Source organism: Vipera berus (assembly GCF_964194415.1).
Source record: "Vipera berus genome assembly, chromosome: 3".
NCBI classification, from domain to species: Eukaryota; Metazoa; Chordata; class Lepidosauria; order Squamata; family Viperidae; genus Vipera; species Vipera berus.
Window position 1 is genome coordinate 22,959,741 of NC_138204.1, and position 24,249 is coordinate 22,983,989.

Consider the following 24,249-nt stretch of genomic DNA (forward strand, 5'->3'; position numbering starts at 1 on the left):
GATGGTTATGAGAATCATACAGTTTTGTTCCTATTTTTTAATTATCTCTGGGTAAAATTAGGCATAGTAGAAAAGAGATTTCATATTTAGTAACATGAATCCAAATCCCTTCTATTGTTTTCAATTTCAAGTAACAAGACGCAGAACAGTTGAACTTGCCCCCTTAAGTGTTGTTAAAGGATTTGAGAACATATTTTGGTCAAACAGGAGGGTAATCTTTGGCTTGTGGATTTCATGAAGAAATTGTTTGTGTTGGCCCCTATAATTACAGTTTTATACTGTTTCAGGTTTAGTGCATGTTCTTTTTAGTGTGTTGCACCTGCTTAAAGTATAAATGTGCATTTTGAGTTGGGAGGGAGTGTAAATTGTTACATGGTTTGCTAAGTGACAGAATATTCTGCAGCATAATATATTAGCTTTCCATAATGTTGCATGTTCCAGAAGAGCTAGACAATAACTTGTATCATTTCCAATAGCATTTAATACCGATGGAATAAATGTCCATATTCAGTGTTATTTACATATAACATAATAACAATGGGATTATTCTTTTTTTAGTGTCTATGAATGTATTTATTTTATTTATTAATGTGTTTGTTTTATTTTTCAGATTTATAATACATTAGTTGAAACAGGTGAACTGGAAAATACCTATGTAATATACACAGCAGACCATGGCTATCATATTGGGCAATTTGGACTGGTGAAAGGAAAATCCATGCCATATGAATTTGACATCAGAGTTCCTTTCTATATACGTGGTCCAAATGTGGAGGCTGGATCCTTGTAAGTTAATGTGCTTGGTTTCTACAGGGGAGTTAGCTGAATCAACTGATTAATTTTGCATTGAGTAATGTACTTCTGCATGAGTGCTTGGAATCAGGATAGGCTCATACAAAGATTTTTGTTATGGGTTAAATGTGTTTAGGGCTTCAGCAGTCAGGAAACTCAGTAAAGAAGCTAGGAAACCAGGTAAAGATCTTCCTATTGAATATCCAAAGATCTATGAGACAGTCAGGCACCTAAATGTAATAACGAAGAATTTTTACATGTGCCAACATTATTTCCTACTTTACTTCTTCTTGGATGTAGGATATATCTGCATAAAACTAATATTTTGATGGCATTCAAGCAATATTCAAAATATCTGTCTTTAATAAGATGAAAGGTAATATATTTCCTTATGTGTTTCCTCTTTGTTATGTATCCCCTCTGAAATTCATCCACTTGCGACCATTACTTCTGTACTATCTACTATACAGTCTTGAAGCTGCCATTCCTCTTCCCCTCAGCTTACCTTTTCATCAGGGGTTATTTTTCCAAGAGTGGTAACTAAGAAAAGAAGTTGCAACATTGTACTGAATATTCTTTAATTGATTTTCCTAGTGCCAGTTTCCTTAAATTCTGTTATAGGTATGTTCTTAATAAGCCAGAAGCATGTGGAAGGAATAACAGAATTGTGGATGGTATATTTTCCCCCAGATTTTAAAACCTTTACACTGCAGTATATGTCCTTAATTAAAGGATAATGTCTGAATGTGCAAAGCACAGCAGCCTTCCAGACTAATTTTCTTCTCCATCCATGTAGGGATAAATGACTCAGTTTTTCATCCATTCACTTTGCACATGTTCAGTGTCAGATCTATTCATCAGATTTCATTTTTTTCCAACCACACATTTCAGTGTTACTCATCTTTCTCATATTTCCAATTAAAATGTATAGTTAGGCCAAGATGTTCAGTGAAGGTTAAATTAAGCTTGTTTTGATTGAGATTGTCCTCCCACAAAAGGCAGATCTATAATTTGGGAGTTCTCCTTGACCCCAGTTTCCACAGGATTTGCAGTTTATGTCCATGACAAAGAATGTTTTGCAAAAATTACTTTGCAACAGCTATCCATGTCTTGGTTACAGTCCTCTTGATTACTGGAAATTGCAACTGGTGCAAAATGTATATTAACCAATATTAAGTAGAAGAATCACATGATGCCTATACTGAAAAATAAGCATGCTGACCAAGCCCAATTTAACCTTTCAAGCCTTGAGGTTCTAACTTTTTAAGGCAGTGTTTCTTAATCTGCTGGCTGGAAAATTCTGGGAGTTCATTCAGTCAATCTCAATGTATACATGGTTGTACTTTGACAATAAAGGTTCATTCAAATCTGAAAGCTGCTGCAGTTGAGAAGCATTAATTTAAGGAGCCACTTCCACTATTAAATGGACCTGGTTACTTAGATAAAGGGTGTCAAACTGCTGGTTGCATCATACAGAGGCCGCGCCCACCCCAGCTCTGGCAATGCAAAAAAAGTCGCAATACGTCACAACATGCCATGTGATGCGGCGAGTTTGACACCCATGACTTAGATCATCAGGAGAGGCCCTTTTGAAGATGCCTTTGCTTCCTAAAACTCAGTTGCCTGGCGCAGGGAAGAGGCCTTCTCCTGCATAGAGTATTCTCCCTAAGAAGGAGCATCTGACCCCCACTCCCCTAGGTAGCAAAATGGCAGAAAAAAAATGTTTGATTGTTTAGGATTTGTTTTAAGCCACCTTGACTGCTTATTAACAAATAACATGTATCGAAATAATAGCCTACCTAAGGCAATAAAATAAGGCATCGTACATTTCAAATCAAACCATACTGAATCTGAAATGCCCCACTTTACATGATAAAATGCTGTTTTGAGTGCATAATGGACTATCTCAAACATCTTGCAAAAATCTAAGATGCTTGAAATGCCCATTCCCTCTTCAAATCAAAAGATTTTGTGCTTGAAATGAGATGTTTTAAATTTAAAATGAAGTTTTGAAATTCCAATCAAACATTTTGTTGCTTGAGGTAGGAAACTTAAACAAGTTTTCTCTGTAAAAATAAAAATTCAGTAATCATAAATTAGCATGACTTGAAACAAATGCTGCTATAAAGCTTATTCTTTGGCTTCACAAAATTTAGAATACTTTTCAACCCAAAGGATAGTTGTATTCTGAAAACCCATTTTCTAAAGTATTTAATTAGTTTGCTTACACATGTAGCTTAAATAAAATTTTCTAAAATTCATTCTTTATAAATCCAAGTGCTAGGTGAAAAATAAAAACCTCATTTCTGAAAACTGTGAAGAAATTCTAGTATTTATGTGATGAAATAAGGGTAAATTTTTAACAGTCCAGACCAATTCTTATCATCCTTAGGGTAACAGACTGTGAAAGACAGATTTCTAAATAAAGATACTGTAAAAAGTTAACTGTTCTAGTAGACAGAAATCATCAGGAAGTGATTATGTAAAGTAGCAGAATTATGCAATATTTCCTTTACGTTCGGATTATAAGCGAACTAGAAAGACAGAGGAGAGAATTTCACATTACTTATAGATTGAATCTGCAAATTATTTTAGTGCTTAATTTTTGCAAGGTAGCAATTATTTCTACCCTAAAATAGTTTGTGCATGAATTTCTCTGTGTGTATGAATATGAATATATACCGATATGCATGAATTAATGCAAGTAGCAGTTGCACTTTCTCTCTTTTTAATATGAAGAAAGAAAAATATAGCAAAACAGCAACAATTCTATCTATAAAATCTCCACACTGACTATTCACAAAATTTTCAATTTAAATGAATTTCATGAGGCAAAAAAACAGATCAAGAACAACAAAATAATAGTATGCCTATAACATAAAATATACTAAAAACTCTATTAGGGACTATCTAAAGCTTAATAAGATGATGCTAATTTTCTCCAACTCTTATCCAGTGACTCTACTTATTGAATATCATGAAAGTTAAGTCCAACTTAAATTAAGTAGCGGCAGATGCCAAAAGATCTAAGCAAAAGATTGATCCTCAATATCCTCTGAACAAATATATGCCCCAAGCCTGCTAACTCAGATATAGGAACAGCTTTATGGCAAGAACAAACATTCTTGAGGGTACACAAGAACAAAATTGGATTAAAACATGGAGCAAGGAGACCATTGAGCAAGAAATAACATTAAAGGAAGATATGGCTAAAGGATCTGACCTCCCTTATACTACCTGGAAGACTCTGAATAGGTTGAGAGTTGGGGTGCCTAAATGTCATTTCAATATGCTCAAGTGGAGGCTCTTAGAGGATAACAATATGCTATGTGAATATGGAGAGACACAGAACCCAGCCCATCTGCTGGTATGTCGGCTGCTACCGATAATGACTTATTTTGGGCTGACAAAGCCAAGAAAATGGCTTCATTCTGGCAGTTTAAATATTGTTCTAGACCACAGGTCTGCAGCCCGCGGCTCCGGAGCCGCATGCGGCTCTTTCAGCCGTCTCCAGCGGCTCCCAGTCCTCTGCCATGTGCAGTCCAAAAAAAAAGTGGGACTAAAAAAGTTCAACCAATCAATTCAAATATGCAGGGTAGGTGCATATCTCGCCTTGGCTCCACTCTTCAGTCAAACCCTGTTCTGCGCATGCGGACACATTTTTTGCGGCTCCCAGTTTTTCCTTTTGTGAGGGAACCGGTTCCGAGTGGCTCTTTCACTGTTTCAGGTTGCTGACCCCTGTTCTAGACATATACTTCTAAGATCACTGATACTATCCTCTTAGCCAACATCTGATACTATGTATATTATGTATAGTAAGGAATGTTATTCAGTGACTGAAACAGTATCAGCCACATTGGTAAGCAATAATTGTTCGCTGGGGTGGGGAGAGAGAGAGAGAGAGAGAGGCTTGGAATAATTTGATAAGCTTGACCTAGTCTGTTAAAACAAAGTCTTCTGACTGAGCATTTTGTGAGATCTGCCCTCTTCAGTCCAGGGACACCAAATTCTATGAATAATCAAATCTGATGAGAGTTATAGATCAAAATGTCTAAACAGTACCAACTTAGGGAAGGTGTGTGTAAGCAGATACGCCTCATTTTAAACAGTTGATTTAGTTTTCTAACTACCCTAGAGCTCTTTTTTAATCAATGTGAGAAATCTTGTACCCTGAATTGCAAGTTCTCTTGACTAATTCAAAATTAACAAAACCCTATGTCAAGATAGTTCTGACTCATACAAAGATTTTAAAGTTCATAAGTTAATGGAAAGTTCACAGCCTTAATGACATCAAGAAACCCCGTTCCCTCCCATGTAGAACTCAGATAATTACCCTGCAAACAAAATCAATGATTTTGGTCTGGGGTAGGCAAGTAAGCTTATCCATCACCCTAGGTAATCAAATTTCAGTCTAAATCCCCCAGGAAACTTGCAACCCCCATCAAATTTGTTCAAATTCCCCAACCAAGAGTTTGAAAATGCCAGCATTAAGGGATTTAAAGACTCCAACACAACCTTGACTGGAGGAAGGGGCAGGAATATTGTTTTCACCAATTTCCCCTGCATCAGCTTTCATGCTACTGCCAACAGTCCCCCAGTTCTTCAGATCAGCTTTTCAGAAGGCACAGGAGGAGAGAGGAATAGTAAAGATTGCCTCTTTTATGTCTTATAAAAGACATGTCATGTTTGTGTGTGTGTGTGATGTTCTAGAACCAATTAAAGGAGCATCCATTCCTGTGTATTGTTAACCTTGATTCTTCAGAACATCCGAAGAGTGTAGCATTTTAAATTGCTTGCCATTTGCGTTGCACAGGATACTTCATTTCAGAGTCTTCTTAGAATCAAAATTCATTTTTTTGTAATGCTCCCATAGGTCAATCAAAATGACCCAGTAAATCAGAGTTCATCCCATTAGAGAAAATGGTAAAAAGGGAACTTGTATCCACTTGACGAGGTGATTTGTCAGATACTCAATTGGTGTTCTTATTTCCATACAGAGAGAAACATCCACAGCGATATTTTTGCTAACGCCAGTTGCATCTACCTAAATTAATCGCTGACTGCCACCCACTTATCATCCCTGATTTAACAGTCATTGCTGTAGTGAGGCCTCATTACCATAGGTTCATTACTTCTATCCTGAAATGTTACACTGCATTAACTGGTAATTAAAATTGAGCTGCACTTGTCAAGCAAATAAACAAATGTATTATCTTTGGTTCTTGTCGTTGTTTGTTTTCAAATCCAGTAATTTACAAATGGATTCATTCATTGTTGCAAATTAGCATATTGCTATCTTGCTGTGTTTCTAAGCTGGAAATTTGCAAAAGAGCAGAAAACTAACCATATGGCACTAACTTTGAATTGTAATTTCTCTGTGTAAATTATGGCAAGTATGTTCTTGTCCTCAGAAGATCCCTGTAATCATTTTTCCAAGGCTTAGTTTCTTGATTTGCACTTCTTGATTGTTTCAATAAGCATCTTGGCTGGAGCTATTGTAATATAATGATTAAAAATGATCTATGAATCAATTCCTGTTGTTTTTAATCTTACCTCTTCCATGAACTCAACTAGGTGGCCTTGGAAAAAATGCCCTTTTTAATCCCATTTTTAACTGTCTTCCCCCCGATCTGTAATATCTATTTTTATATCTATATCTGAACTGCCCTTTAATCACCTTAACCTAAATGCATTGAAAACATGAGGGACAGTGCCAATGTTGGTGGGAGTGGTCTTGGTAATTCCTTGATTAGGCTGTTGTTTACTGTTAGCTTGTTTGTCTGAGTTGATAGTTCTAGCTACCAAGATCTCTCCCACCAAGAACAATATGGTAAGCCACTGATATATAAAATGAGAACCCCGCTCCATTTTAGCACTGATAATGCTACCTAGTTTGGCATTGAAATGTCTGCAAGAAAACAACCAAGCTTAGAGAGCACCAAGGACCCCACAGTTCAACTCTGAGTTACAGATATTCTGTTCCAAATCTATTTTTGCATAAGCTTAAAACTAGCCAACCATATCTTCCTTACAAAAATGGAAGAAGCAAAACCTAGTGTATCTGGATTACATACAATTAATAATACAGCACAAGATTTCATATCTTATACAGCATTTTTATGGATTTCATCTATCAATAAATAATGCTAACACAATGGCTGTAAGAGTTACAAGCTATTGTAACTTAAGCTTGATACTCTCCAATGCAATATAAATTCTAAATTATTACTAGTTTTTCCCCCAAATTGATAAACATTTGGATCTTCAGAAGAGTACATGGTGTAATTCTATTTCCATTACAGATTAGGCTGGGATTATTGTTCCAGCTATCTTGTAAAGATTGTGTATATATATTTCTTTTCAGGAATCCTCACATTGTATTGAACATCGATCTTGCTCCTACAATTCTAGATATTGCTGGCCTGGACATTCCACCTGACATGGATGGGAAATCCATACTAAAACTGCTGGATTCTGAAAGACTGGTCAACAGGTAAGGGTGCAAAACAAATGCAGTACAATTACATATACTGCAATGCACTGTTCTTTGAGCAAGTTATGGGAACACTGGTTTTGATTATTAAATAGAACATTATGGTACATTGTGTCTTGTTATATCGATGCTATTTATGTTACATAGAAATTCTTAGGGGAAAGGAGAAACACACACATATAAGAAATCATTCCTCGTGGTATCTGTGCTGTTTTTAATAGTCCTCTCTTATCCTGATGCAGGGGGCAAAGTTTTGAGAATTTTCATGTGATCTGGGGGCATGAGCGGGAAGCAGTTTCTGTTTTTCTCAATTTGATACAACTCCAAATGGAGTAACCAAGGTCAACTGAATGAGGTTTTAGTCCTTTTTTTACATATAATCAAAGCCTGTTCACTAATCTTCCTATTCTGAAAATTTCTATTCCTATTAATGTGCTTCACTATTCTATAGAATCTCGATAAATGGGCCTTTTACAGAACTAGCAATAATAAGAGAGATATAAGGAATCCTATAATGAAACTAATGTCCTCAATAAATATTTGGGATGGATGGATGGACAATAAATAGGCAGGCAGACAGACAGACAGACAGAGAGACTATTGGTAATAAACAATGTTCTGAAATTATTTGCCGTAATCATGAATAGATTTATATTTACCTAACCTGAATAGCTGTTGCTGTTATCCAAAGATTAATAATGAGGCACACATGGTTACCAAGGTACTGTTGATTTCAAGGTAGTATTCACAACCTTCACAATTACACATAATTTTTTAAACAATAGAAGTTTTGCACATTTGTCAGATTTTCCAAGATTTTAATATATAAGATCTTAGGTGATCTTAGAGAGAGACAGTAAGAATTGTACAAAAAATCAGTTTATCAACCAGGATTTCATGGAATCTTTCAATAAATTCACCAAAATTTCATTGGCTTTGACAATCTGGCACAATTTGGAGCATTTTTGTCCCAATTCTGCCATAATACTAGACTAGGTGCTTCTGACCAGAATCTGTAAAATTTGCTAACCCAGCTCCAACCTGACTGATTAAAAAGCTGATAAATAATTAGACTTTTCTGAGTATTTAGATAGGTAAAATTGGTTTCAGAGAAATGTTTGGGATCTTAACCAGAGTTAAAACAAAACGTTTGTACTAGTCATAATTAAATATGATTCAAACCTATGTTTCAGTTTTTCCAGATTCCATTTGAAAAAGAAAATGAAAGTTTGGAGAGATTCATTTTTGGTGGAACGAGGGTAAGTAGCTTTGAAATTTGTTTTATTTTTTTAGAGATTTCATTGCTTAAAGCTCAAGTTACTAGAATTATTATAGTCGAAGTTAGCTGTTTATCTTAACTTATATAATTTCTTCAGCAATATTATATTTTTCCTTTGGGAAGTTGCTTTACTAACAAAAATGAATTTATTAGTAGATTGATTTTTAATGGAGCTATTATACAGTAAGAACACATACAGTTGAATTTGATCACCATAATATCTCAGCTAATTGTTTTTAATGAGATAGATAGTTCTTTGCCATACTTAATGAAATCAGTCTATTGTTAAAACTAGAGACTGAATCATACTATCTAGTTGAGCAATTTGCTTCCTTTATAACCATCCAGATGGATTCTGCAGGATTTCCAGAGAAAGCATAAAGGCATTCTTCCTGTATCTTAGTTCTTCAATACTTGCTGTCTAGAATCACATTGTCTCCGAATAAGTAGTAGTAAATCAAAGGAACTAAAAGCATGAAATAAGCAAAAGGAAAAGAAAATACATGTAGTCCTCAACTTGCAACAGTTCAAAGTTACAACAGCAGTGAAAAAAGTGATTTATGACCACTTTTCACATTTACGACCACTGTAGCATTCCCATGGTTATGAGATCAAACTTCAGACACTTGGCAACTGGCTCATATTTATGATGGTTGCAGTGTCCGAGGGTCATGTGTTCACCTTTTGTGACCTTCTGAAAGGCAAAACCAATGGGGAAGCCACATTCACTTAACAACCATGTTACTAACGTAACAACTGCAGTGATTCACTTAACAACTCTGGCAAGGAAGGTTGTACAATGGTGTAAAACTCACTTAACAAATGTCTCACTTAGCAACAGAAATTTTGGGCTTAATTGTGGTCATAAGTCAAAGACTGCCTGTATAGCTTGATCTAATTTACATCAAATCATTCATTATATTTGTCCATAATTCTGTATGTTTGCAAATTATACTTGTTTCCACCATACACACAGGTTGTCCTCAGTTAATGACAGTAATTAGGGCTGGAATTTCCATCACTAAGCAATACAGTCATAAAGCATGGCATCACATGACTACATTGTTTATCAATGGTAGTTCTGGCATTTCCGGTCGCCAACTTTAAGGACTGGCCATAGGTTTCATTTGTTCAGCGCCATCGTAAGTTGAACAATTGCTGATCAAGCAATTGTTAACCAAGAACCATCTGTAATTGCCTTTTATTCTTTCAATTTCCACTTTTCTTTTTCGAGAATATCAGCAGTTCCAGGCAACCAACACTGTTTTGGTGTTCATTTATTTTCAAGCCATTTAATCTTCCCTTTATATTTGTTTTACGTTTAGTTTTCATCCTCTCTCCTTACGTGTCCATACTACAGCAGTGTGGTTTTTTCATGTTAGTAAATCATTTTTGTGTTCAGTCCAAAATCATTTATCACCTATTCACTCTTAGCGCCATGCCTTCTGATTTTATCAGACAGATTATCTAAATACCATATTTCAACTGCATTCAACTGATTATTAAATTTGTCCTGATAGTATATCAGCACCTAACAAAAGTATCAGTTCCCTATGCTGTTCATTCATGAAAACACAATATATAAGTGATACATATTAGTGTGTGCAAGAATAGTGATTCCACGAAAACATAGAAAACAGGCATAGAGTTTAATAATGAATACAGAGTTCAATCCAACCTCATTATTGTGATTGGTAGTAAGATTTCAGTATTGTACTTTTGTGACAAACCATCATAAATTATGTAGTGTTTTTTTTCAAAGTCCTATATTACAAAAAGTAAGAGAATTATTCTCCATACAAGTCACGGAATTCAGCTTTGTTTTATATAATGTGCTAAGAAGCATGCACAAGAAGTAGTGAGATCAAGAAATAAAATATGAATAATCAAGTAGCTAATGTTGTCAATTGGCTGTATGTAACAGAAAATTTGTTAGTAGGTACACATTAATTCAAAATTGCAAATTTCTTGTGTCAATTTCATTATTTTTCTTTACATATTGAAGGTACTTGTATTTCCATAAGCAAAAAAGCATCTTTCTTTTCCAGTAAGCTGTTGCACAAAAGAGACAATGAAAAAATGGATGCTCAAGAAGCAAATTTTTTGCCCAAGTACCAACGAGTAAAAGATCTCTGCCAGAGAGCTGAATATCAAACTGCTTGTGAACAACTTGGACAGGTGAGAACCATTTGTCAAAAATATTCAGCATCTTGAGACTGAAGTATCATAACAAAGGCTTAGAGATCCCTTCTTTTGATTTTCCAGGTGGAAATTGCCAGAGTTAACAGAGTAAGTTTTCCTTCTGCTTATGTTGCAGTGGCAGGAAATGTATTTGAGAGTACAGTGTGGAATTTGAGTGAACACTAAGAAATAGTCCTCCTTTTTAAAAAAAATTCTTTCAGCTAAACAAACTTTCATATAATTTTTCATTTGGAAATTCCAGAGGTAATAAAAAATATGTATGCTTTGTCTCTTTTTTAAAAAAAGAAATCTAGTCCAACCCACTGTTCAAGCAGGCGACCCTGTACCATTTCAGACAAATGATTGTCCAATCTCTTCTTAAAAGCCTCCAGTGATGGAGCACCCACATTTTCTGAATGCAAACCAATCCATTGGTTAATTGTTCTGTCAGGAAATTTCTCCTTATTTCTAAGAAATGTGCGAAAGTTCTGCTGTTCATTCCTAGAACATTCCAGTTTTTTATTTGTCTCTAAGACTATAGCTTTATATTGTTATAGTCTTTGTTGTTGTTGTTAGTTGTGAAGTCGTGTCCAACCCATGGGGTCGTGATGGGTCGGACACAACTTCGCAACTAACAACAACAACAAAGACTATAGCAATATCAATCCAGCCATTCTGAGAAAATTGATCCTTTCCTGGGGACTACTTCTTGTGCAGATTTACCCCTAAAAATTTTGCTAAGAAAACTGCAGGGAGGTGTCTAGGCAGTCACCAGGAGTCAACACTGACATGAAGGCCCCCTCGCCAAAAAATTGTAGGATCATCTCTTTTTTATAAATATTTCTTCAGAAATTAGGCAGTACAAAAGTAATATAAAGAAATAAATGCTGATTTAATTTTTCATTTTATGACATAACTAAATATCAAGAGGATACAAGAGCCCTACCACTATCTTAAAAAATACCACTTCTATAGCTCTTTTTACTCTAAACTGATGCCATTATATGGTATTGTTGCATTGTTTTTCTACCATCTCTCTATGTTGATACTTTTATGGAGAAAGAAAAACATCTCGTTAGCTTTTCCCTTTCCTGCAGTTTTCTGTTATGCAGCAAGGTCTAGAAAAATATTTTAAAGACCATGACTAATCCTTCAGATGACTCTTTGTAAATGGTTATTTTAGCCCTGCTTTATCCTCTGATTATTACAGGCTGCTTGAAGTAAGCAGCTTTCCAAACAACATTATACATACCTTTTGCCCTTTCTCTTTCTTGCTTTAAAAGAGGTAATAAAATCTTTCTGCAGTGTCTACAAAAAGTGAATAGCTACCCATAAATTCCATTGGCTGTACTGCTAGTAGAGAAGAAATGATGAAATTGCTGTCGCCTATGTGTTTGTTGTCAAGGAACCAAAGAATGGTTTGAAGCATTTCAGCATGAATTGGTTTGGGCACCACAGCATAGGATAAAACTGAGCAACAAAGAACATAACAGAATTTGCAGGCATCGAGTTGATTAGTCAGAGCACATTTCCAAATAGTGACCATTCCCATCATTCATTGACTCACTGGCCTACACCTGTTGTTCTGTCTAGACAATAAATGTCTAGGCATGGAAATGTGTCAGGAAACAAAAGCTTTTTACAATATATTTGTACAAAATGAGCCAAATCTGTGAATGGTAGGTATTTTTTGTTATGAATGTGTCGTACTGCTCTTTCAATATATAGTGTTATCTCATTCATTCATGGTCTTAAAAATATGTGCCAAATGCAAGCTGTTGGTATGTAAGACTGTTTTCATACTAAGCTAAACTCTGAATTCCATAATCTAATGTGGTGTCTTCTCAGAGTTGAATTCTAAATCCTATTCTAAATCCTTGATATATAGAACACTTGCTAATCAGGATGAGCCCCAATCTGTTCATTCATTCAAACATTTATAAATGACTCCTATATGTGCATTGATCATATAGTTTCTGATTATACCTTTTGTACCTAAAGCCTGATTATACATTTTGTACCTAAAGTTTTGAAATGTTCATATAATTTTTTATTTTTATATGGAATAACCTTTCACAGGCATTTCAGGTGGATACAGGTTAATCAGGGTAGTAGTAGTTGCTACACTAAATCATCCATGAGGTTGCATATGGCTCATGAGTTGCTCACCAATGCATTCAGGTGCTACTTAAGTGTTCATATGTTATATTAATTACTTTTTATCTATTTTGGTCTCTTGTTTCTGTGGATACAAAGGTAAACATATGATCAGGTTTGAGATCACTAGAGTCCTTGACTTACGATCACAGTTGGAACAGATTTTTTGGTGCTAAGCAAGGCAACTGATTTTACAATCTTTTTTGCCACAGTTGTTAAGAGCATAACTGTGGTTGTTAAGTGAATTATGTGGTCATTAAGCAAATCCAGCTTCCCCCATTGATTTTGCTTGTCAGAAGTGTTGTGTAGTGAGTTTGTTGCACAGGAATGAAGACGAGGCGAGTGAGTTCAGCAATGGTCATGTTTATTTGCTTGCAGGATCTGAACTGAGGAACTGACCTACAGCCTGCAGCAATTTATAGAGTGGCCCCTAGGCGGCAGCCAATAGGTTTAAAGCAACCCATTGCCACCTAGGGGCAGCCAATAGCAGCACTGGAGACGGGGTGTCTGAGTTGCTGGGAGCCGTTAGCTAGCTCCAGCTTACCACGTGGTGTTACAATTAAGCCCAATACATAACACCCCTCCCCTCTTAGAATGAGCAAACATCATAGCAACAGTAAGCGTGAAAATAACAAATTACAAGATTTAACAATAGTATGAATAGGTTTCCATTAACAATATAATAAGACAGTTAACGACATTATATCTCCATCATTGTTTTAGTACAGTCTCATAGTCAACAATTATCACAAGTACATACAACATTATAGTTCCTTTATTTTACTATATAATCTGCTAAATAAGCAGGAGGATTGTGTGCCCCTGTGGAACGCCTCAGGGGTTCAGTCACTTTCTGGTCTACCAGCTTACCCACCGGACCGGGCAGACCAGTGTGTCCTTTAATGCACTTGAGCCAGAAGGATTTGGTGCTCTCTGGCTGGCCTCTCCAGGTTGGCCCACCCCAGAGTCAGACTGTTCAGCAGAGTTGGCACAGTGGTTGTGAAAGTCAGGTTGGCTTGCTCCATCAGGGGATCCATGTTGCACTTCTGGACTCCCCTCCTCTACGGCCAACTCCTCATTGCTTGTGCTGTGAGAGTCTTCAGAGTCTATGCATGGGCTGGCTTGGTTGCCAGTTTTGGGACCTTGGGAGGGACTTATGACGCAGTCCTCGCTTAGTGGCCATTCTGGAAACCACTTTCTGAGTTGGTCAATGTGGCGTCTGACAACTCGCCCTCCCTCCAGCCCCACTTCATAAGAGAGGGGACCAGATGATTTAGTGATTTTTCCAGGAACCCACAGATTCCCATGTCCATAGTTTCTAGCCCACACCCCATCACCCACTTGCAGCCCCCTCGGGGGTTTTGGTTGAGAGGCTTCTGCTGCCACTCTATCTGGATGCAACCTGTCCAGTTTTGTGATCAGACGTCTCCCCCAATGTAGTTCTGCTGGGCTTTTCCCAGTAGCAGTGCAGGACGTGGAATGCTGGCAAAGTAAAAAAATCTGCCAATCTGTGATGCCAGTCCCCAGTTACTATGCGTTTTAGTGACTCCTTTGTGGTCCTTACTATATGTTCAGCTTGACCATTACTGGACGGGTGAAATGGGGCCGACGTTGCATGTCTGATGAGATTTGCTCTCAGGAAAGTCTGAAATTCAGCAGCAGTGAATTGGGCCCCATTGTCTGATACTAAGACATCTGGCAACCCATGTGTGGCAAAGAGTTTTCTCAGCACCTGGATGGTCCTAGCAGTAGTCATGTTTGCAACCGGGATTACTTGAAGCCATTTAGAATGGCTGTCTACCACTATGAGGAAGAGCTGTCTCTGAAAGGGCCCAGCGAAGTCGGTGTGAATTCTAGACCAGGGAGTTGTGTTTCCTCCCACCTGTGGACGGTTTCTTCGCGCTGTGTAGTTTTGGCGGGCCGGATTGTTCGGACGGCTCCCCCAGCGGCTTCATCTGCCATGACTTCGTCCTGGGCTTCAGTAAACAACAGGTTAGCTCTAGCAAAAAGGTTTTGCTGCAGCTCTCGATTTCGTAGACCGCAGATGAGTCGGCATTGAAGTCGTTCTTCAACGTCAGAAAATTTACACAGGCATGCGGCCTGCCTTCAGGCCGCGATATACTCCGACTTGGTCTCACCGGGCTGCTGTATTCGTTGTTTGAAGGCGTAGCGCCAGGCAATCACCGACATCTTAGGTTGGAAATGTTTTCCGAGCTTCTTCTTTAAATCAGCATAGGAGACTGATTCCAGCGGCATTGGCGCGAACTGGTTTTCAGCCAGATCGAATATTGCTGGGCCGCACACACAGAGCAGCATGGTGGCCTTCAGTCCATCTACTGCAACCTGGTTCACCCGGAGGTAGTTTTCGATCTGGGACAGGTACGATGGCCATCCTTCTGGTTGCTTGATGTCAAACTCTCGCAGCCGTCCGACCTTGGGCATTCTTCTGGTCTTCTCGCCTGGTTCCTGTGTCTTCTGATCCTGCTTCTCCGATGCCCAGGGACTGATCCACTGACCACGTGGTTGCTAGCGTGTCTGGCTAGCCAACTGTAGTAGGGGGGGAAATGCCTTTCCCACCATGTGTGCACTGCCTCTCCCCTAGTGACTTTCAGCTCCTTCGGAGAAGCAGGATCCCACCTTCGTCGCCAGTGTTGTGTAGTGAGTTCGTTGCGCAGGAATGAAGACAAGGCAAGTGAGTTCAGCAATGGTCATGTTTATTTGCTTGCAGGATCTGAACTGAGGAACTGACCTACAGCCTGCAGCAATTTATAGACTGGCCCCTAGGCGGCAGCCAATAGATTTAAAGCAACCCATTGCCGCCTAGGGGCAGCCAATAGCAGCACTGGAGATGGGTGTCTGAGTTGCTGGGAGCCGTTAGCTAGCTCCAGCTTACCATGTAGTGTTACAATTAAGCCCAATACATAACAAGAAGGTCACTGGAAAGTTCACAAAGGGTGATTACATGATCCTAGGATGCTGCAACTTTTGTAAATATATGCTGTTTGCCAAGTGCCTGAATTTTGATCATGGGACTTTAGAGATGCTGTGAAACTCATAAGGAGCAGCTGTAAATCACTCCTTTCAGTGTTGTGACTTTGATCATTAAACAAAAGGTAATAAGTTGAGAACTACCTGTATATCAAAATGGATGTCATATTTCTGTCCCTGCTGCTTCTCATTTGAAATATGATGAGACTCTGGAGCATAAGAAAATGTGCTTTTTGCTATTCTTTTTAAAACACACTGGGCCTTCGTTCTTTTAGATAATAAGGTTCTACCTATTGTGGAAACATGACAGTACATCCCTTCTGTCCTGTGCTGTTAGCTTGAGTATCTGGCAATATCAAATTAGCATAATGCATAGTGTTTCAAAATTTTAAATATATTGTCCCTGTTTTTCAAAATCATTATTTATATATTTACTTTTACTTACTGGATTCAGGACAGAATATATATAGCCTCAGATGACAAATTTAATAACTAATATAATTTAAGTGACTTAAAATGGTGATGATTGAAATAGATAGTATTATTTCCTAATATCCAGAAGAATTACTTTTTAATTCATGTCTTAAAATTATTTAATAGCTCTATTTCACAAATTTCTATGTTTTCAGTGCTCTACAGCCTATCATACAAATATTGCAGCATAATGTCTATGAGATAAATATGTTCTTTTTTTTTAAAAAAAAGAAACCAATTTCACTAAGAGCGCTGCTGTGTGGCAGATTCTTAGAAACATGGCCAGCTGAGCATCATGTGAATTTCAGAGCCAACACATTTGGGAGCAGCAGACTGCAATTCTAGTATTTCATTAGATTTTGGTCAGAACATTTATATAGCATTGTAATGTTTATACAGATTCGTTTGTTTGTTCAAATACATCTGTTCAATTGAAAACTTTTAGAAGAGAATTTTGTCTGGTATATAAGAGTAATTTTATTACCGTATTTATTTACCCAAATAATTTTTGTAGCTGCGTAGCTCACCAGGGCAATCCTAGACAGTGTACTAAAGGTAAAACAAAACCATATGATATCACACAGTTTTAAAAAAAGCATACCGTTTCATATCAAAATGTAATGAAACATTCAGCCAGTTGTCCTGACTTAACTTGCAGTCTTCTTGCAGACCTTTAACTTCCTCCTTCCCTCTGCTTTTTATTCTTATAATTGTTGAAGACAAGTGCTTCATTTACAAGTTCTGCTGTAGTGACTGCTGATATTATTTTGTCTACCTTAAACCCAAATAGGAAAGATATAAATTCATGGAAACAAGACAGATCTTACTATTGCCCTATTGCCTGTTATCATCTAGCCTAAACAGGAGGGATGAGCCATACAATTCAACCCTCAGACTTGCTTCAATTCCTAATCCTGTCTCACAACTCTTATGTTCTATTATTGTACATAATCTCTCTTATTTTTCATAATAGTCATCAGTGCAGTGAATCTTCCTCATGCCCCTCACTAAATATCATTACCCAAAACATCAAATGAAAATTGAAGTCAATTGACAAGTAATTTGCTCTGAAGATATATTAGCTTCAAGCTCATCAATATTGTAGCCTCTTTAAAAACTATTTTAAGTAGCATAATTTTCTAGGAAATATTTAAGCAATTTTTATGGCTGTAATTTACAAAAAAAGGGTACTCCTCATTTAGTGATCATTCGCAGTTATGATAGTGAGGAAAAAGTAACTTAACAACCAATCCTCGCATTTACAAGCTTCACAGGTCTGCAAAGAAAAGCTAAAGTAAGATCATATGCACAGTTGTGTTTTCACTTAGTAACTGCTTCACTTACCTGTATTGCCATTCCCAGTTGTTTGTTAAACAAGGATTCCCTATAGCTAAAATACAACTTACAGATATTTTTTTCTCTTCCTTGAATTAATTTTCCATTATTTAAAACCAATTTTATCTACTTAATGACCAAGTTGCCAATCCCAATTGTGGTTGCTAACAAGGACTACTTGTACTAATACTTGTACAATAGTTTCTCCTTTTAAACATGAAAGATTCTTTTCAATAAATCAAAGATCTGATTCTGTAAGAGTTCCCTTAAATCCCATTGGACCCAATAATTCCTGTAAATGGGATTCAAGGTAATAACTGAAAGTCCTCTGCTTTGATTTATCCTTCAGAAATCTCTGATACTCACTCCAACTTTTTTTGCAGTTTCTGGGCAGTTCAAGCTGGATTCAGTCAATAATTGACATTCCTCCCATCAACACTGTGTGTTTGTATACGTGTGTGTGTGTGTGTGTGTGTGTGTGTGTGTGTAACAAGCCATTAACTATGTTCTGAGAAATCTAAAGAGAACATGATTTTCCAGAATAGGAAATACGAAGTATATTCCTCTTGGGAATGACTGATTTACTTGAACTGTGGCAAGCATTTTAAAATATTTTTCCCACTTTCCTCAAATGAAATATTCATTGCACTTTGGAGATTTGTCTCTTAGATTAGTTTTTAATCCCCACCCCAAGTTGAGTTTTGTGGCATGTTAAATGCCAGCAAATCTATTTTCATAAAATTATTTATACAGAATTGTAGGACTGTCATATCATAATATTTATTCTCAGCTAGCAGATACATGCACCCAATAGCTTGTGTGCACATAAACAACACCCACAGATATACCCACATATATACAAACAGAAGAGGAAATATATTCATGAACCTTGAGGCTAAATAGCTGTGGTGCTATGCCATTGTGATACAATGTTCAAAGACATACAATCCAATTTCCCTTAATTTTGCTATGGCAGTTTAATACCTTATATTAAAATATGTGGGATTAATGTTTCCAGTTGCTGTTATTATAGGATCACTATGCTTATCTTGTATCCATTTGAGCATTGTATAAACATGCTACGGATCAGACCTTTTCAACCTAATGGACCTTTAGCTTCTGTGATTGCTATTTTTGTTCTGGATATGCATCTATATGTAGGATACATTCAGTTAGACTTTCTTTTCAGAAAGTATTCATAGAATTGGCTAGAAAACCTTTACCATATCATAACCAACCTATGTTATTTTGGTGTTAGATTAGGTGACTGCTATCTGTCAATCAGTTCCACTGATGTTCAGTTGAATCCTGTTTATCTAACATGTTTATTTCTTCTCTTCTGCTTTCCTCAGCCCTATCAAATATAAAATATTTCTAATGCATTCACCACTTGCAGCACACTCTAAACTTCTTCTTACTCAGCTCCATTTTTTCTCTTGCATTTACCGTGATAAATTTAATTTTGGAATATTTTTCATTCAGTAGACAGTGTTGTATGGCCTATAACTTTATACATTATTATACATTATCTTAAGTGAGAACAGATTTTTTTCTTTGGAATTTAATTGTATTCTGCTTGAATTAATCACAAACCTAGTGCAGGATATATGTCAATCCATTTATATACTTTATTTCCCAATTCACCTGAATTGATTTTTAATCAGTATAAGAATTAGAAGTAAATGCTTGGTGATAAGCATGGAATTTACAATTTGATATTTCTCTCCTATGTGCAGAACAGAGAAAGATTTAAACTATGAGCAAAATAGAATATTTTTTATTAAATCTTTCATTACAGTCCTGAGATAATTTTTTCTTGACTTAAAAACTTGAATTTGGAATCAGTAGGAAAATAATAATAATAGGAAATCATAGGGAAATATATATTACAAGAATAAAAGCTTAATAAATCCCTTCTCCCAAATTTGAATAGATTAAGACTGTTGGTGCTCCACTTGGAGAAAAAATGTGGGTCTCCTATAGACAAAAACTGCTATAATTTTCTAAAGATAATGAAAAGCAACTCATTGGAATATATGTACATGTACAAACTATAGAAATTTAAGATTTGGATTACACATAATTAAATCACACCAGTTCTTTTTATCTCTTCTATAAGTGTAGTAAAGTACTGTAATTAAATTCTGTGTTTTGCCCAGAGGATCCTATCTTGATTGGCCTCAGTGTACCTAGAAGAAAGACTTTGTGTGGCCTCATATCTAAAAGATGAATTTTCCACCCCAGTGTAAGTTCAGGTTGCACTGTTTTTCAGATAAATTCAGAAGAAAGTGAGTAATCTAATGTTCCACATATTAAAAACACTGAAACTTATAAAAGTCTTTGTGCAGGTTTTTTCACTGATATTTTTCTAAGGATATATCTGAACATAAAGTGAGTAAAACAAGTGAGCTACATCCAATAATAGAAAGGTCACAGTTATTTTATCTCTTATTAGATCATGTTTCAGTCAACTTATAATTGCCATAGCTATAGAAAAAGTTCAATAAAAGTTAGAAATCTCAAATGTGTCCAACATAGAGAAAGTCCAACATGAACATCATCATAAAACTGTCTAAACAAATAAGGTAGCATGATGTCAGCACAATGGAAGGAACTAAGTCCAATGGAGGCATGAGTTTATTTTTATTCCTTTGCATGGTCGCTCATCTTAAAGTACAACTCTGGGCAGCTCACGTCAACAATATGAAGTGTAATGGCCACTGATACTTCTTCCCAAAAACTTTCAGCAGTTCCACACCCATTTCCACTATTCAGGTGATCTTTAGGGCACAGACTAACCTCCAAGTGGCCTCAATGACTCTCAAAAAGAGTACTAATGACAAGATGACTGCAAGGAGTATAAATCCTTCAATCCTCCTCTATTCAGTCAGAATTGAAGAAGCTTCTTGGATGTGAAGCAAAACATATTCAAGGAAAAACAAGAAAGTCCAGTTGCCTCTTGAAAAAGCCCCTTTTGGACAGCCATGACCTGGATGACTAAGAATCTCCATAGACACATTCCCAAAGTAATCTACTGTAGCCTTGAAAATTGCACTAAAGCAGCTGGGAGGGATATAGGAATGGAATAAGGATGAAAGTAAGGTCTGAGACCTTTTTTTAAAAGGGTGGCTGGGCATGTTGCTTCAAGGGTATCTAACAAGTTGAGGTTATTTAGAATTTTTTAAAAAGAATTTATTTTTTAAAGAATTTATTTATTTTAGGTAAATTAACATGTATATTCACATTTTTAAAAGGAAAGTTTCTTTTAACTGGAAGTAAAATTCTCATTTTCTCATGCTACGGTTCCCAATTATTGTTTGTTTTTAGCATGTAATAGCCTTCTGCTCATACAAGCCTATCTGTAAGCAAATTTTGGTTTCATTAATCTGTTTGATAATGCTGTTGTATTATTTCCAATAATAACATGAAATTGTACAATGTGTCATTAAAGTCTAATATGATTGAGGTACAAAGCTTAGATGAACATATTTGCAGAGTAACATTTCTACCCATTTCTGTGCAACTGTACTTTGCTACAATAAGTACTCTATATATTAAAAATTATCTTTTTAGAATTTTGACCAGTGGTGGGATTCAGCCGGTTCTCACCACTTTGACAGAACCGGTAGCTAATTTTTTCTTGTCCAGGCCCAGAATGGACTTCTGGAAGCAACATCCACACAGAGCACTGGTTGTTCACATATTTGAATCCCACCACTGATTTTGACTGTATGATTTTCAAATACTTAAAAAGTAAAACTCAAAGTGACATCATTAAGATTTTCCCAGAAATAGTTTAGTTGGTGAAAATTCTTCCTACTTACTAATATTTTCATATTACTCACTTTATTTTTTCATACAGCTGTGGACATATTTAAATAACTTTGTTACTAAAATATAGGGGAAAGTTAAAACTTTAAAAAAGCAAGATTTCTCTTATAAGTAATGTAGAATATTAAAGCATTAATACAAAAATAAAGTTGAAAAAAGGAAAGCTTTTTTCTTGTAATATTAACAACATGAGCATGCTAACTAATATAAACCAAATTATTCCTTGCCCTTTGTGATAGTAGTCTAAATTCTCTTTTGGTGCATTTATTTGAATTTTATACTGCTCTAAAAATATTATTTAACAGAGCTGAAAGCAGAGTTTGATTTAATCAGTGGAACATACCAACTGACATAATCTCTGTTTATGAACTGCACCATCTGGCCTTTCTCCCTGCCCTTGTCAAGATACAATTGATTATTTCGTTAAATAATAACCTTCTGGTTGCTGTGCCTGTTTAGCAGTACTAAACAACTATTAAGTAAATATGCTGAGTTCTGTCATTCATACTATTTATGGCAGGAATTCACTGGGGATCTAGCAGGAGACAGTTCTTTCAGGTTTATTTGCCTTAAATATTGCATATTAATTAACAGAATCTAAGCTACCGGTATATCAGAGGACAGCTGCCATATTTGCTCTGTACTATGATATTACTTTTCATAGTTAAATGCCAATCAAATAATGAAAAATCTTTTTTTCTGGTTGTATTTTCAAAAATTATTGGTGGTTTGGATAGTAACAGCTTACTTACTCTTATCTAATTGAAAAGTAACTGAGAATCCAAAAGCTATATATATTTACCTTATAGCAGTAAGCACTATTATCTGAAGATGAAAAGGTGTCATCAGTTCTCTGCCTATGACTGGTGCACAGTCATTTTGCCTGTTCTCTGCAGAGGTGATAGCCAATTAAGATAGTCTAAACCAGGTGCCTAATGGATCCAGATGATTTCCTGAGGGCACTTGGGGGCATTCACATAAATAGTCCCACTGCATATCTGGTTGCACTCTGGAGTTCAGAGGTGACTTGGCCATTAAATGAAATTGCCACCAAACAGCTTCTCCTGAATCTCAAATGATAGGGTTATCTTAATTTTCTAAAGGACTTCAGGAAATGAAACTTATGGTGGTGAAAAGCAAAAAATGAATGTAACTGAACACAGTGTGGGTGCATCCATGTTCAGGGGAATTTTGTGGCAGTAAAATAGGTAAAATACTCTCCACCCTGACTGGGAGAACAGACTTGTTTAGATTATCTGAGGTCTTTTGCATATAGAGGAGACCAGTGTATCATTTTTGCAAGATACGTATTTTGCTAAGAACAGAATCATAGGATCCATTTTCCTTTGCAAACTCTATTCATTGAGGTATGATATCGAGTATTGAGTTCTCACAGCTGGTCATAGCAAAATATAAAGAGCTGGGTTCAATAAGACCAAAGGCTATCTAGTCTACTATTGTATTTCCACATTAAAGGTAAAGGTAAAGGTTCCCCCGCACATGCGTGCTAGTCGTTTCCAACTCTAGGGGCCGGTGCTCATCTTCACATTATGCAGTGCTAAAGGATATTCCCCAACAGTCTCTGAGAAAATATACGTAGCTGTTACAATGCTTAGTTGTACTGTGTAGCTATTGTGATTATTACTTGATGATGATGATAATTATTACTTGATGATGATTATTACTTGATGGTGATGATGATAATATATCCTCCATAAATTTGTTTAATCCTTTTCTAAAGCTTTCCAAGTTGATGGCTATCATTACAACATAAAGTTGCATATTCTATGAATTCTATTCTATAACCTATGCACTGGGGTGGTTGGGTGGATGAGAGGGGAGAGAATTACCATTTCTGAATTATCACTCTCTTTTGTTATTGGATCACTTGAAGTTTTGGTATCTTTCAATAGGGGGTGCAGAATAACTACCATTTAATACAGATCCAAATCTAGAAGGTCTATAAAAACTCAGAAAGGAAAATTTCCATTTCCATTTTTATTGTGAATTTAAATTTTCTACCATTCTAAAATTATAGTGTGATTACAGTAGCAGTAAGTGGGATTTTTTTTAAAAAAAGCATGTTTTTCCTTTGTTTTTGTTTGATGTAATATCCATTTGAAGAAGCATCCTACAGTTTTATTATACCACTGTTATTTTGATTTTTAAAATAAAAATTAAACAATTGTATTTTATAACCCTCCTCCCCCAATTATCTTTGCTTTCTTAACCTTTTTCATTACAAACCATGAATTGTCTCCAGAAAATTTTACAAGCTCATACTTGTTGAAAAACATAACTAGATGGCATCATTGTTCTTGCCTCACAATAGAACAACTGCAGTTGTTGATGAGTGCTACCTTAGTGATGCTTTGTTCAGTTTCTTCTATAATCATTGGCATCTTTACTCATCAGTTGCTCCCGGCAGAGGTGGTACAATGGTTTTTTTTTTCCCTTTTGTTCATACTTCCAGACTTCAGTTTTGAACCAAACTACAAGAAAGGTCTTGTTTGTTTTTAAAAACAAGGTTTGGTTGTGGTCATTTAGACTCCTTTTTTAGTTTCTTACTATTTGATTTGTGTTTGTCTTCAACATGTGTTGGTATATGAGGGTGTGCATGTGCATGCTTTCGCACCCATGTACATTTTGGCTCTATACATCTTGCACTGGTTTCCATGATTGCTGGGATCAGTGTTCATGTTTTATAATACCAACCAAC

The 24,249-nt window shown here is 36.2% G+C and overlaps 1 protein-coding gene across 4 annotated transcripts in view; it reads left to right on the top strand.

Annotated features, from left to right (window-relative positions):
- The window catches only part of SULF2 (sulfatase 2), a 307,964-nt gene that overhangs the window by 251,756 nt on the left and 31,959 nt on the right, over window positions 1-24,249 (top strand). For 3 of the 4 annotated variants that reach the window (XM_081325671.1, XM_081325670.1, XM_081325669.1), the window contains 4 exons: window positions 611-786; window positions 7,157-7,285; window positions 8,479-8,544; window positions 10,613-10,742. In XM_081325671.1, the coding sequence (XP_081181797.1) occupies window positions 611-786; window positions 7,157-7,285; window positions 8,479-8,544; window positions 10,613-10,742 (501 nt within the window). The remainder of the gene's footprint in view (window positions 1-610; window positions 787-7,156; window positions 7,286-8,478; window positions 8,545-10,612; window positions 10,743-24,249) is intronic. The other variant, XM_081325672.1, reaches the window with a different exon arrangement.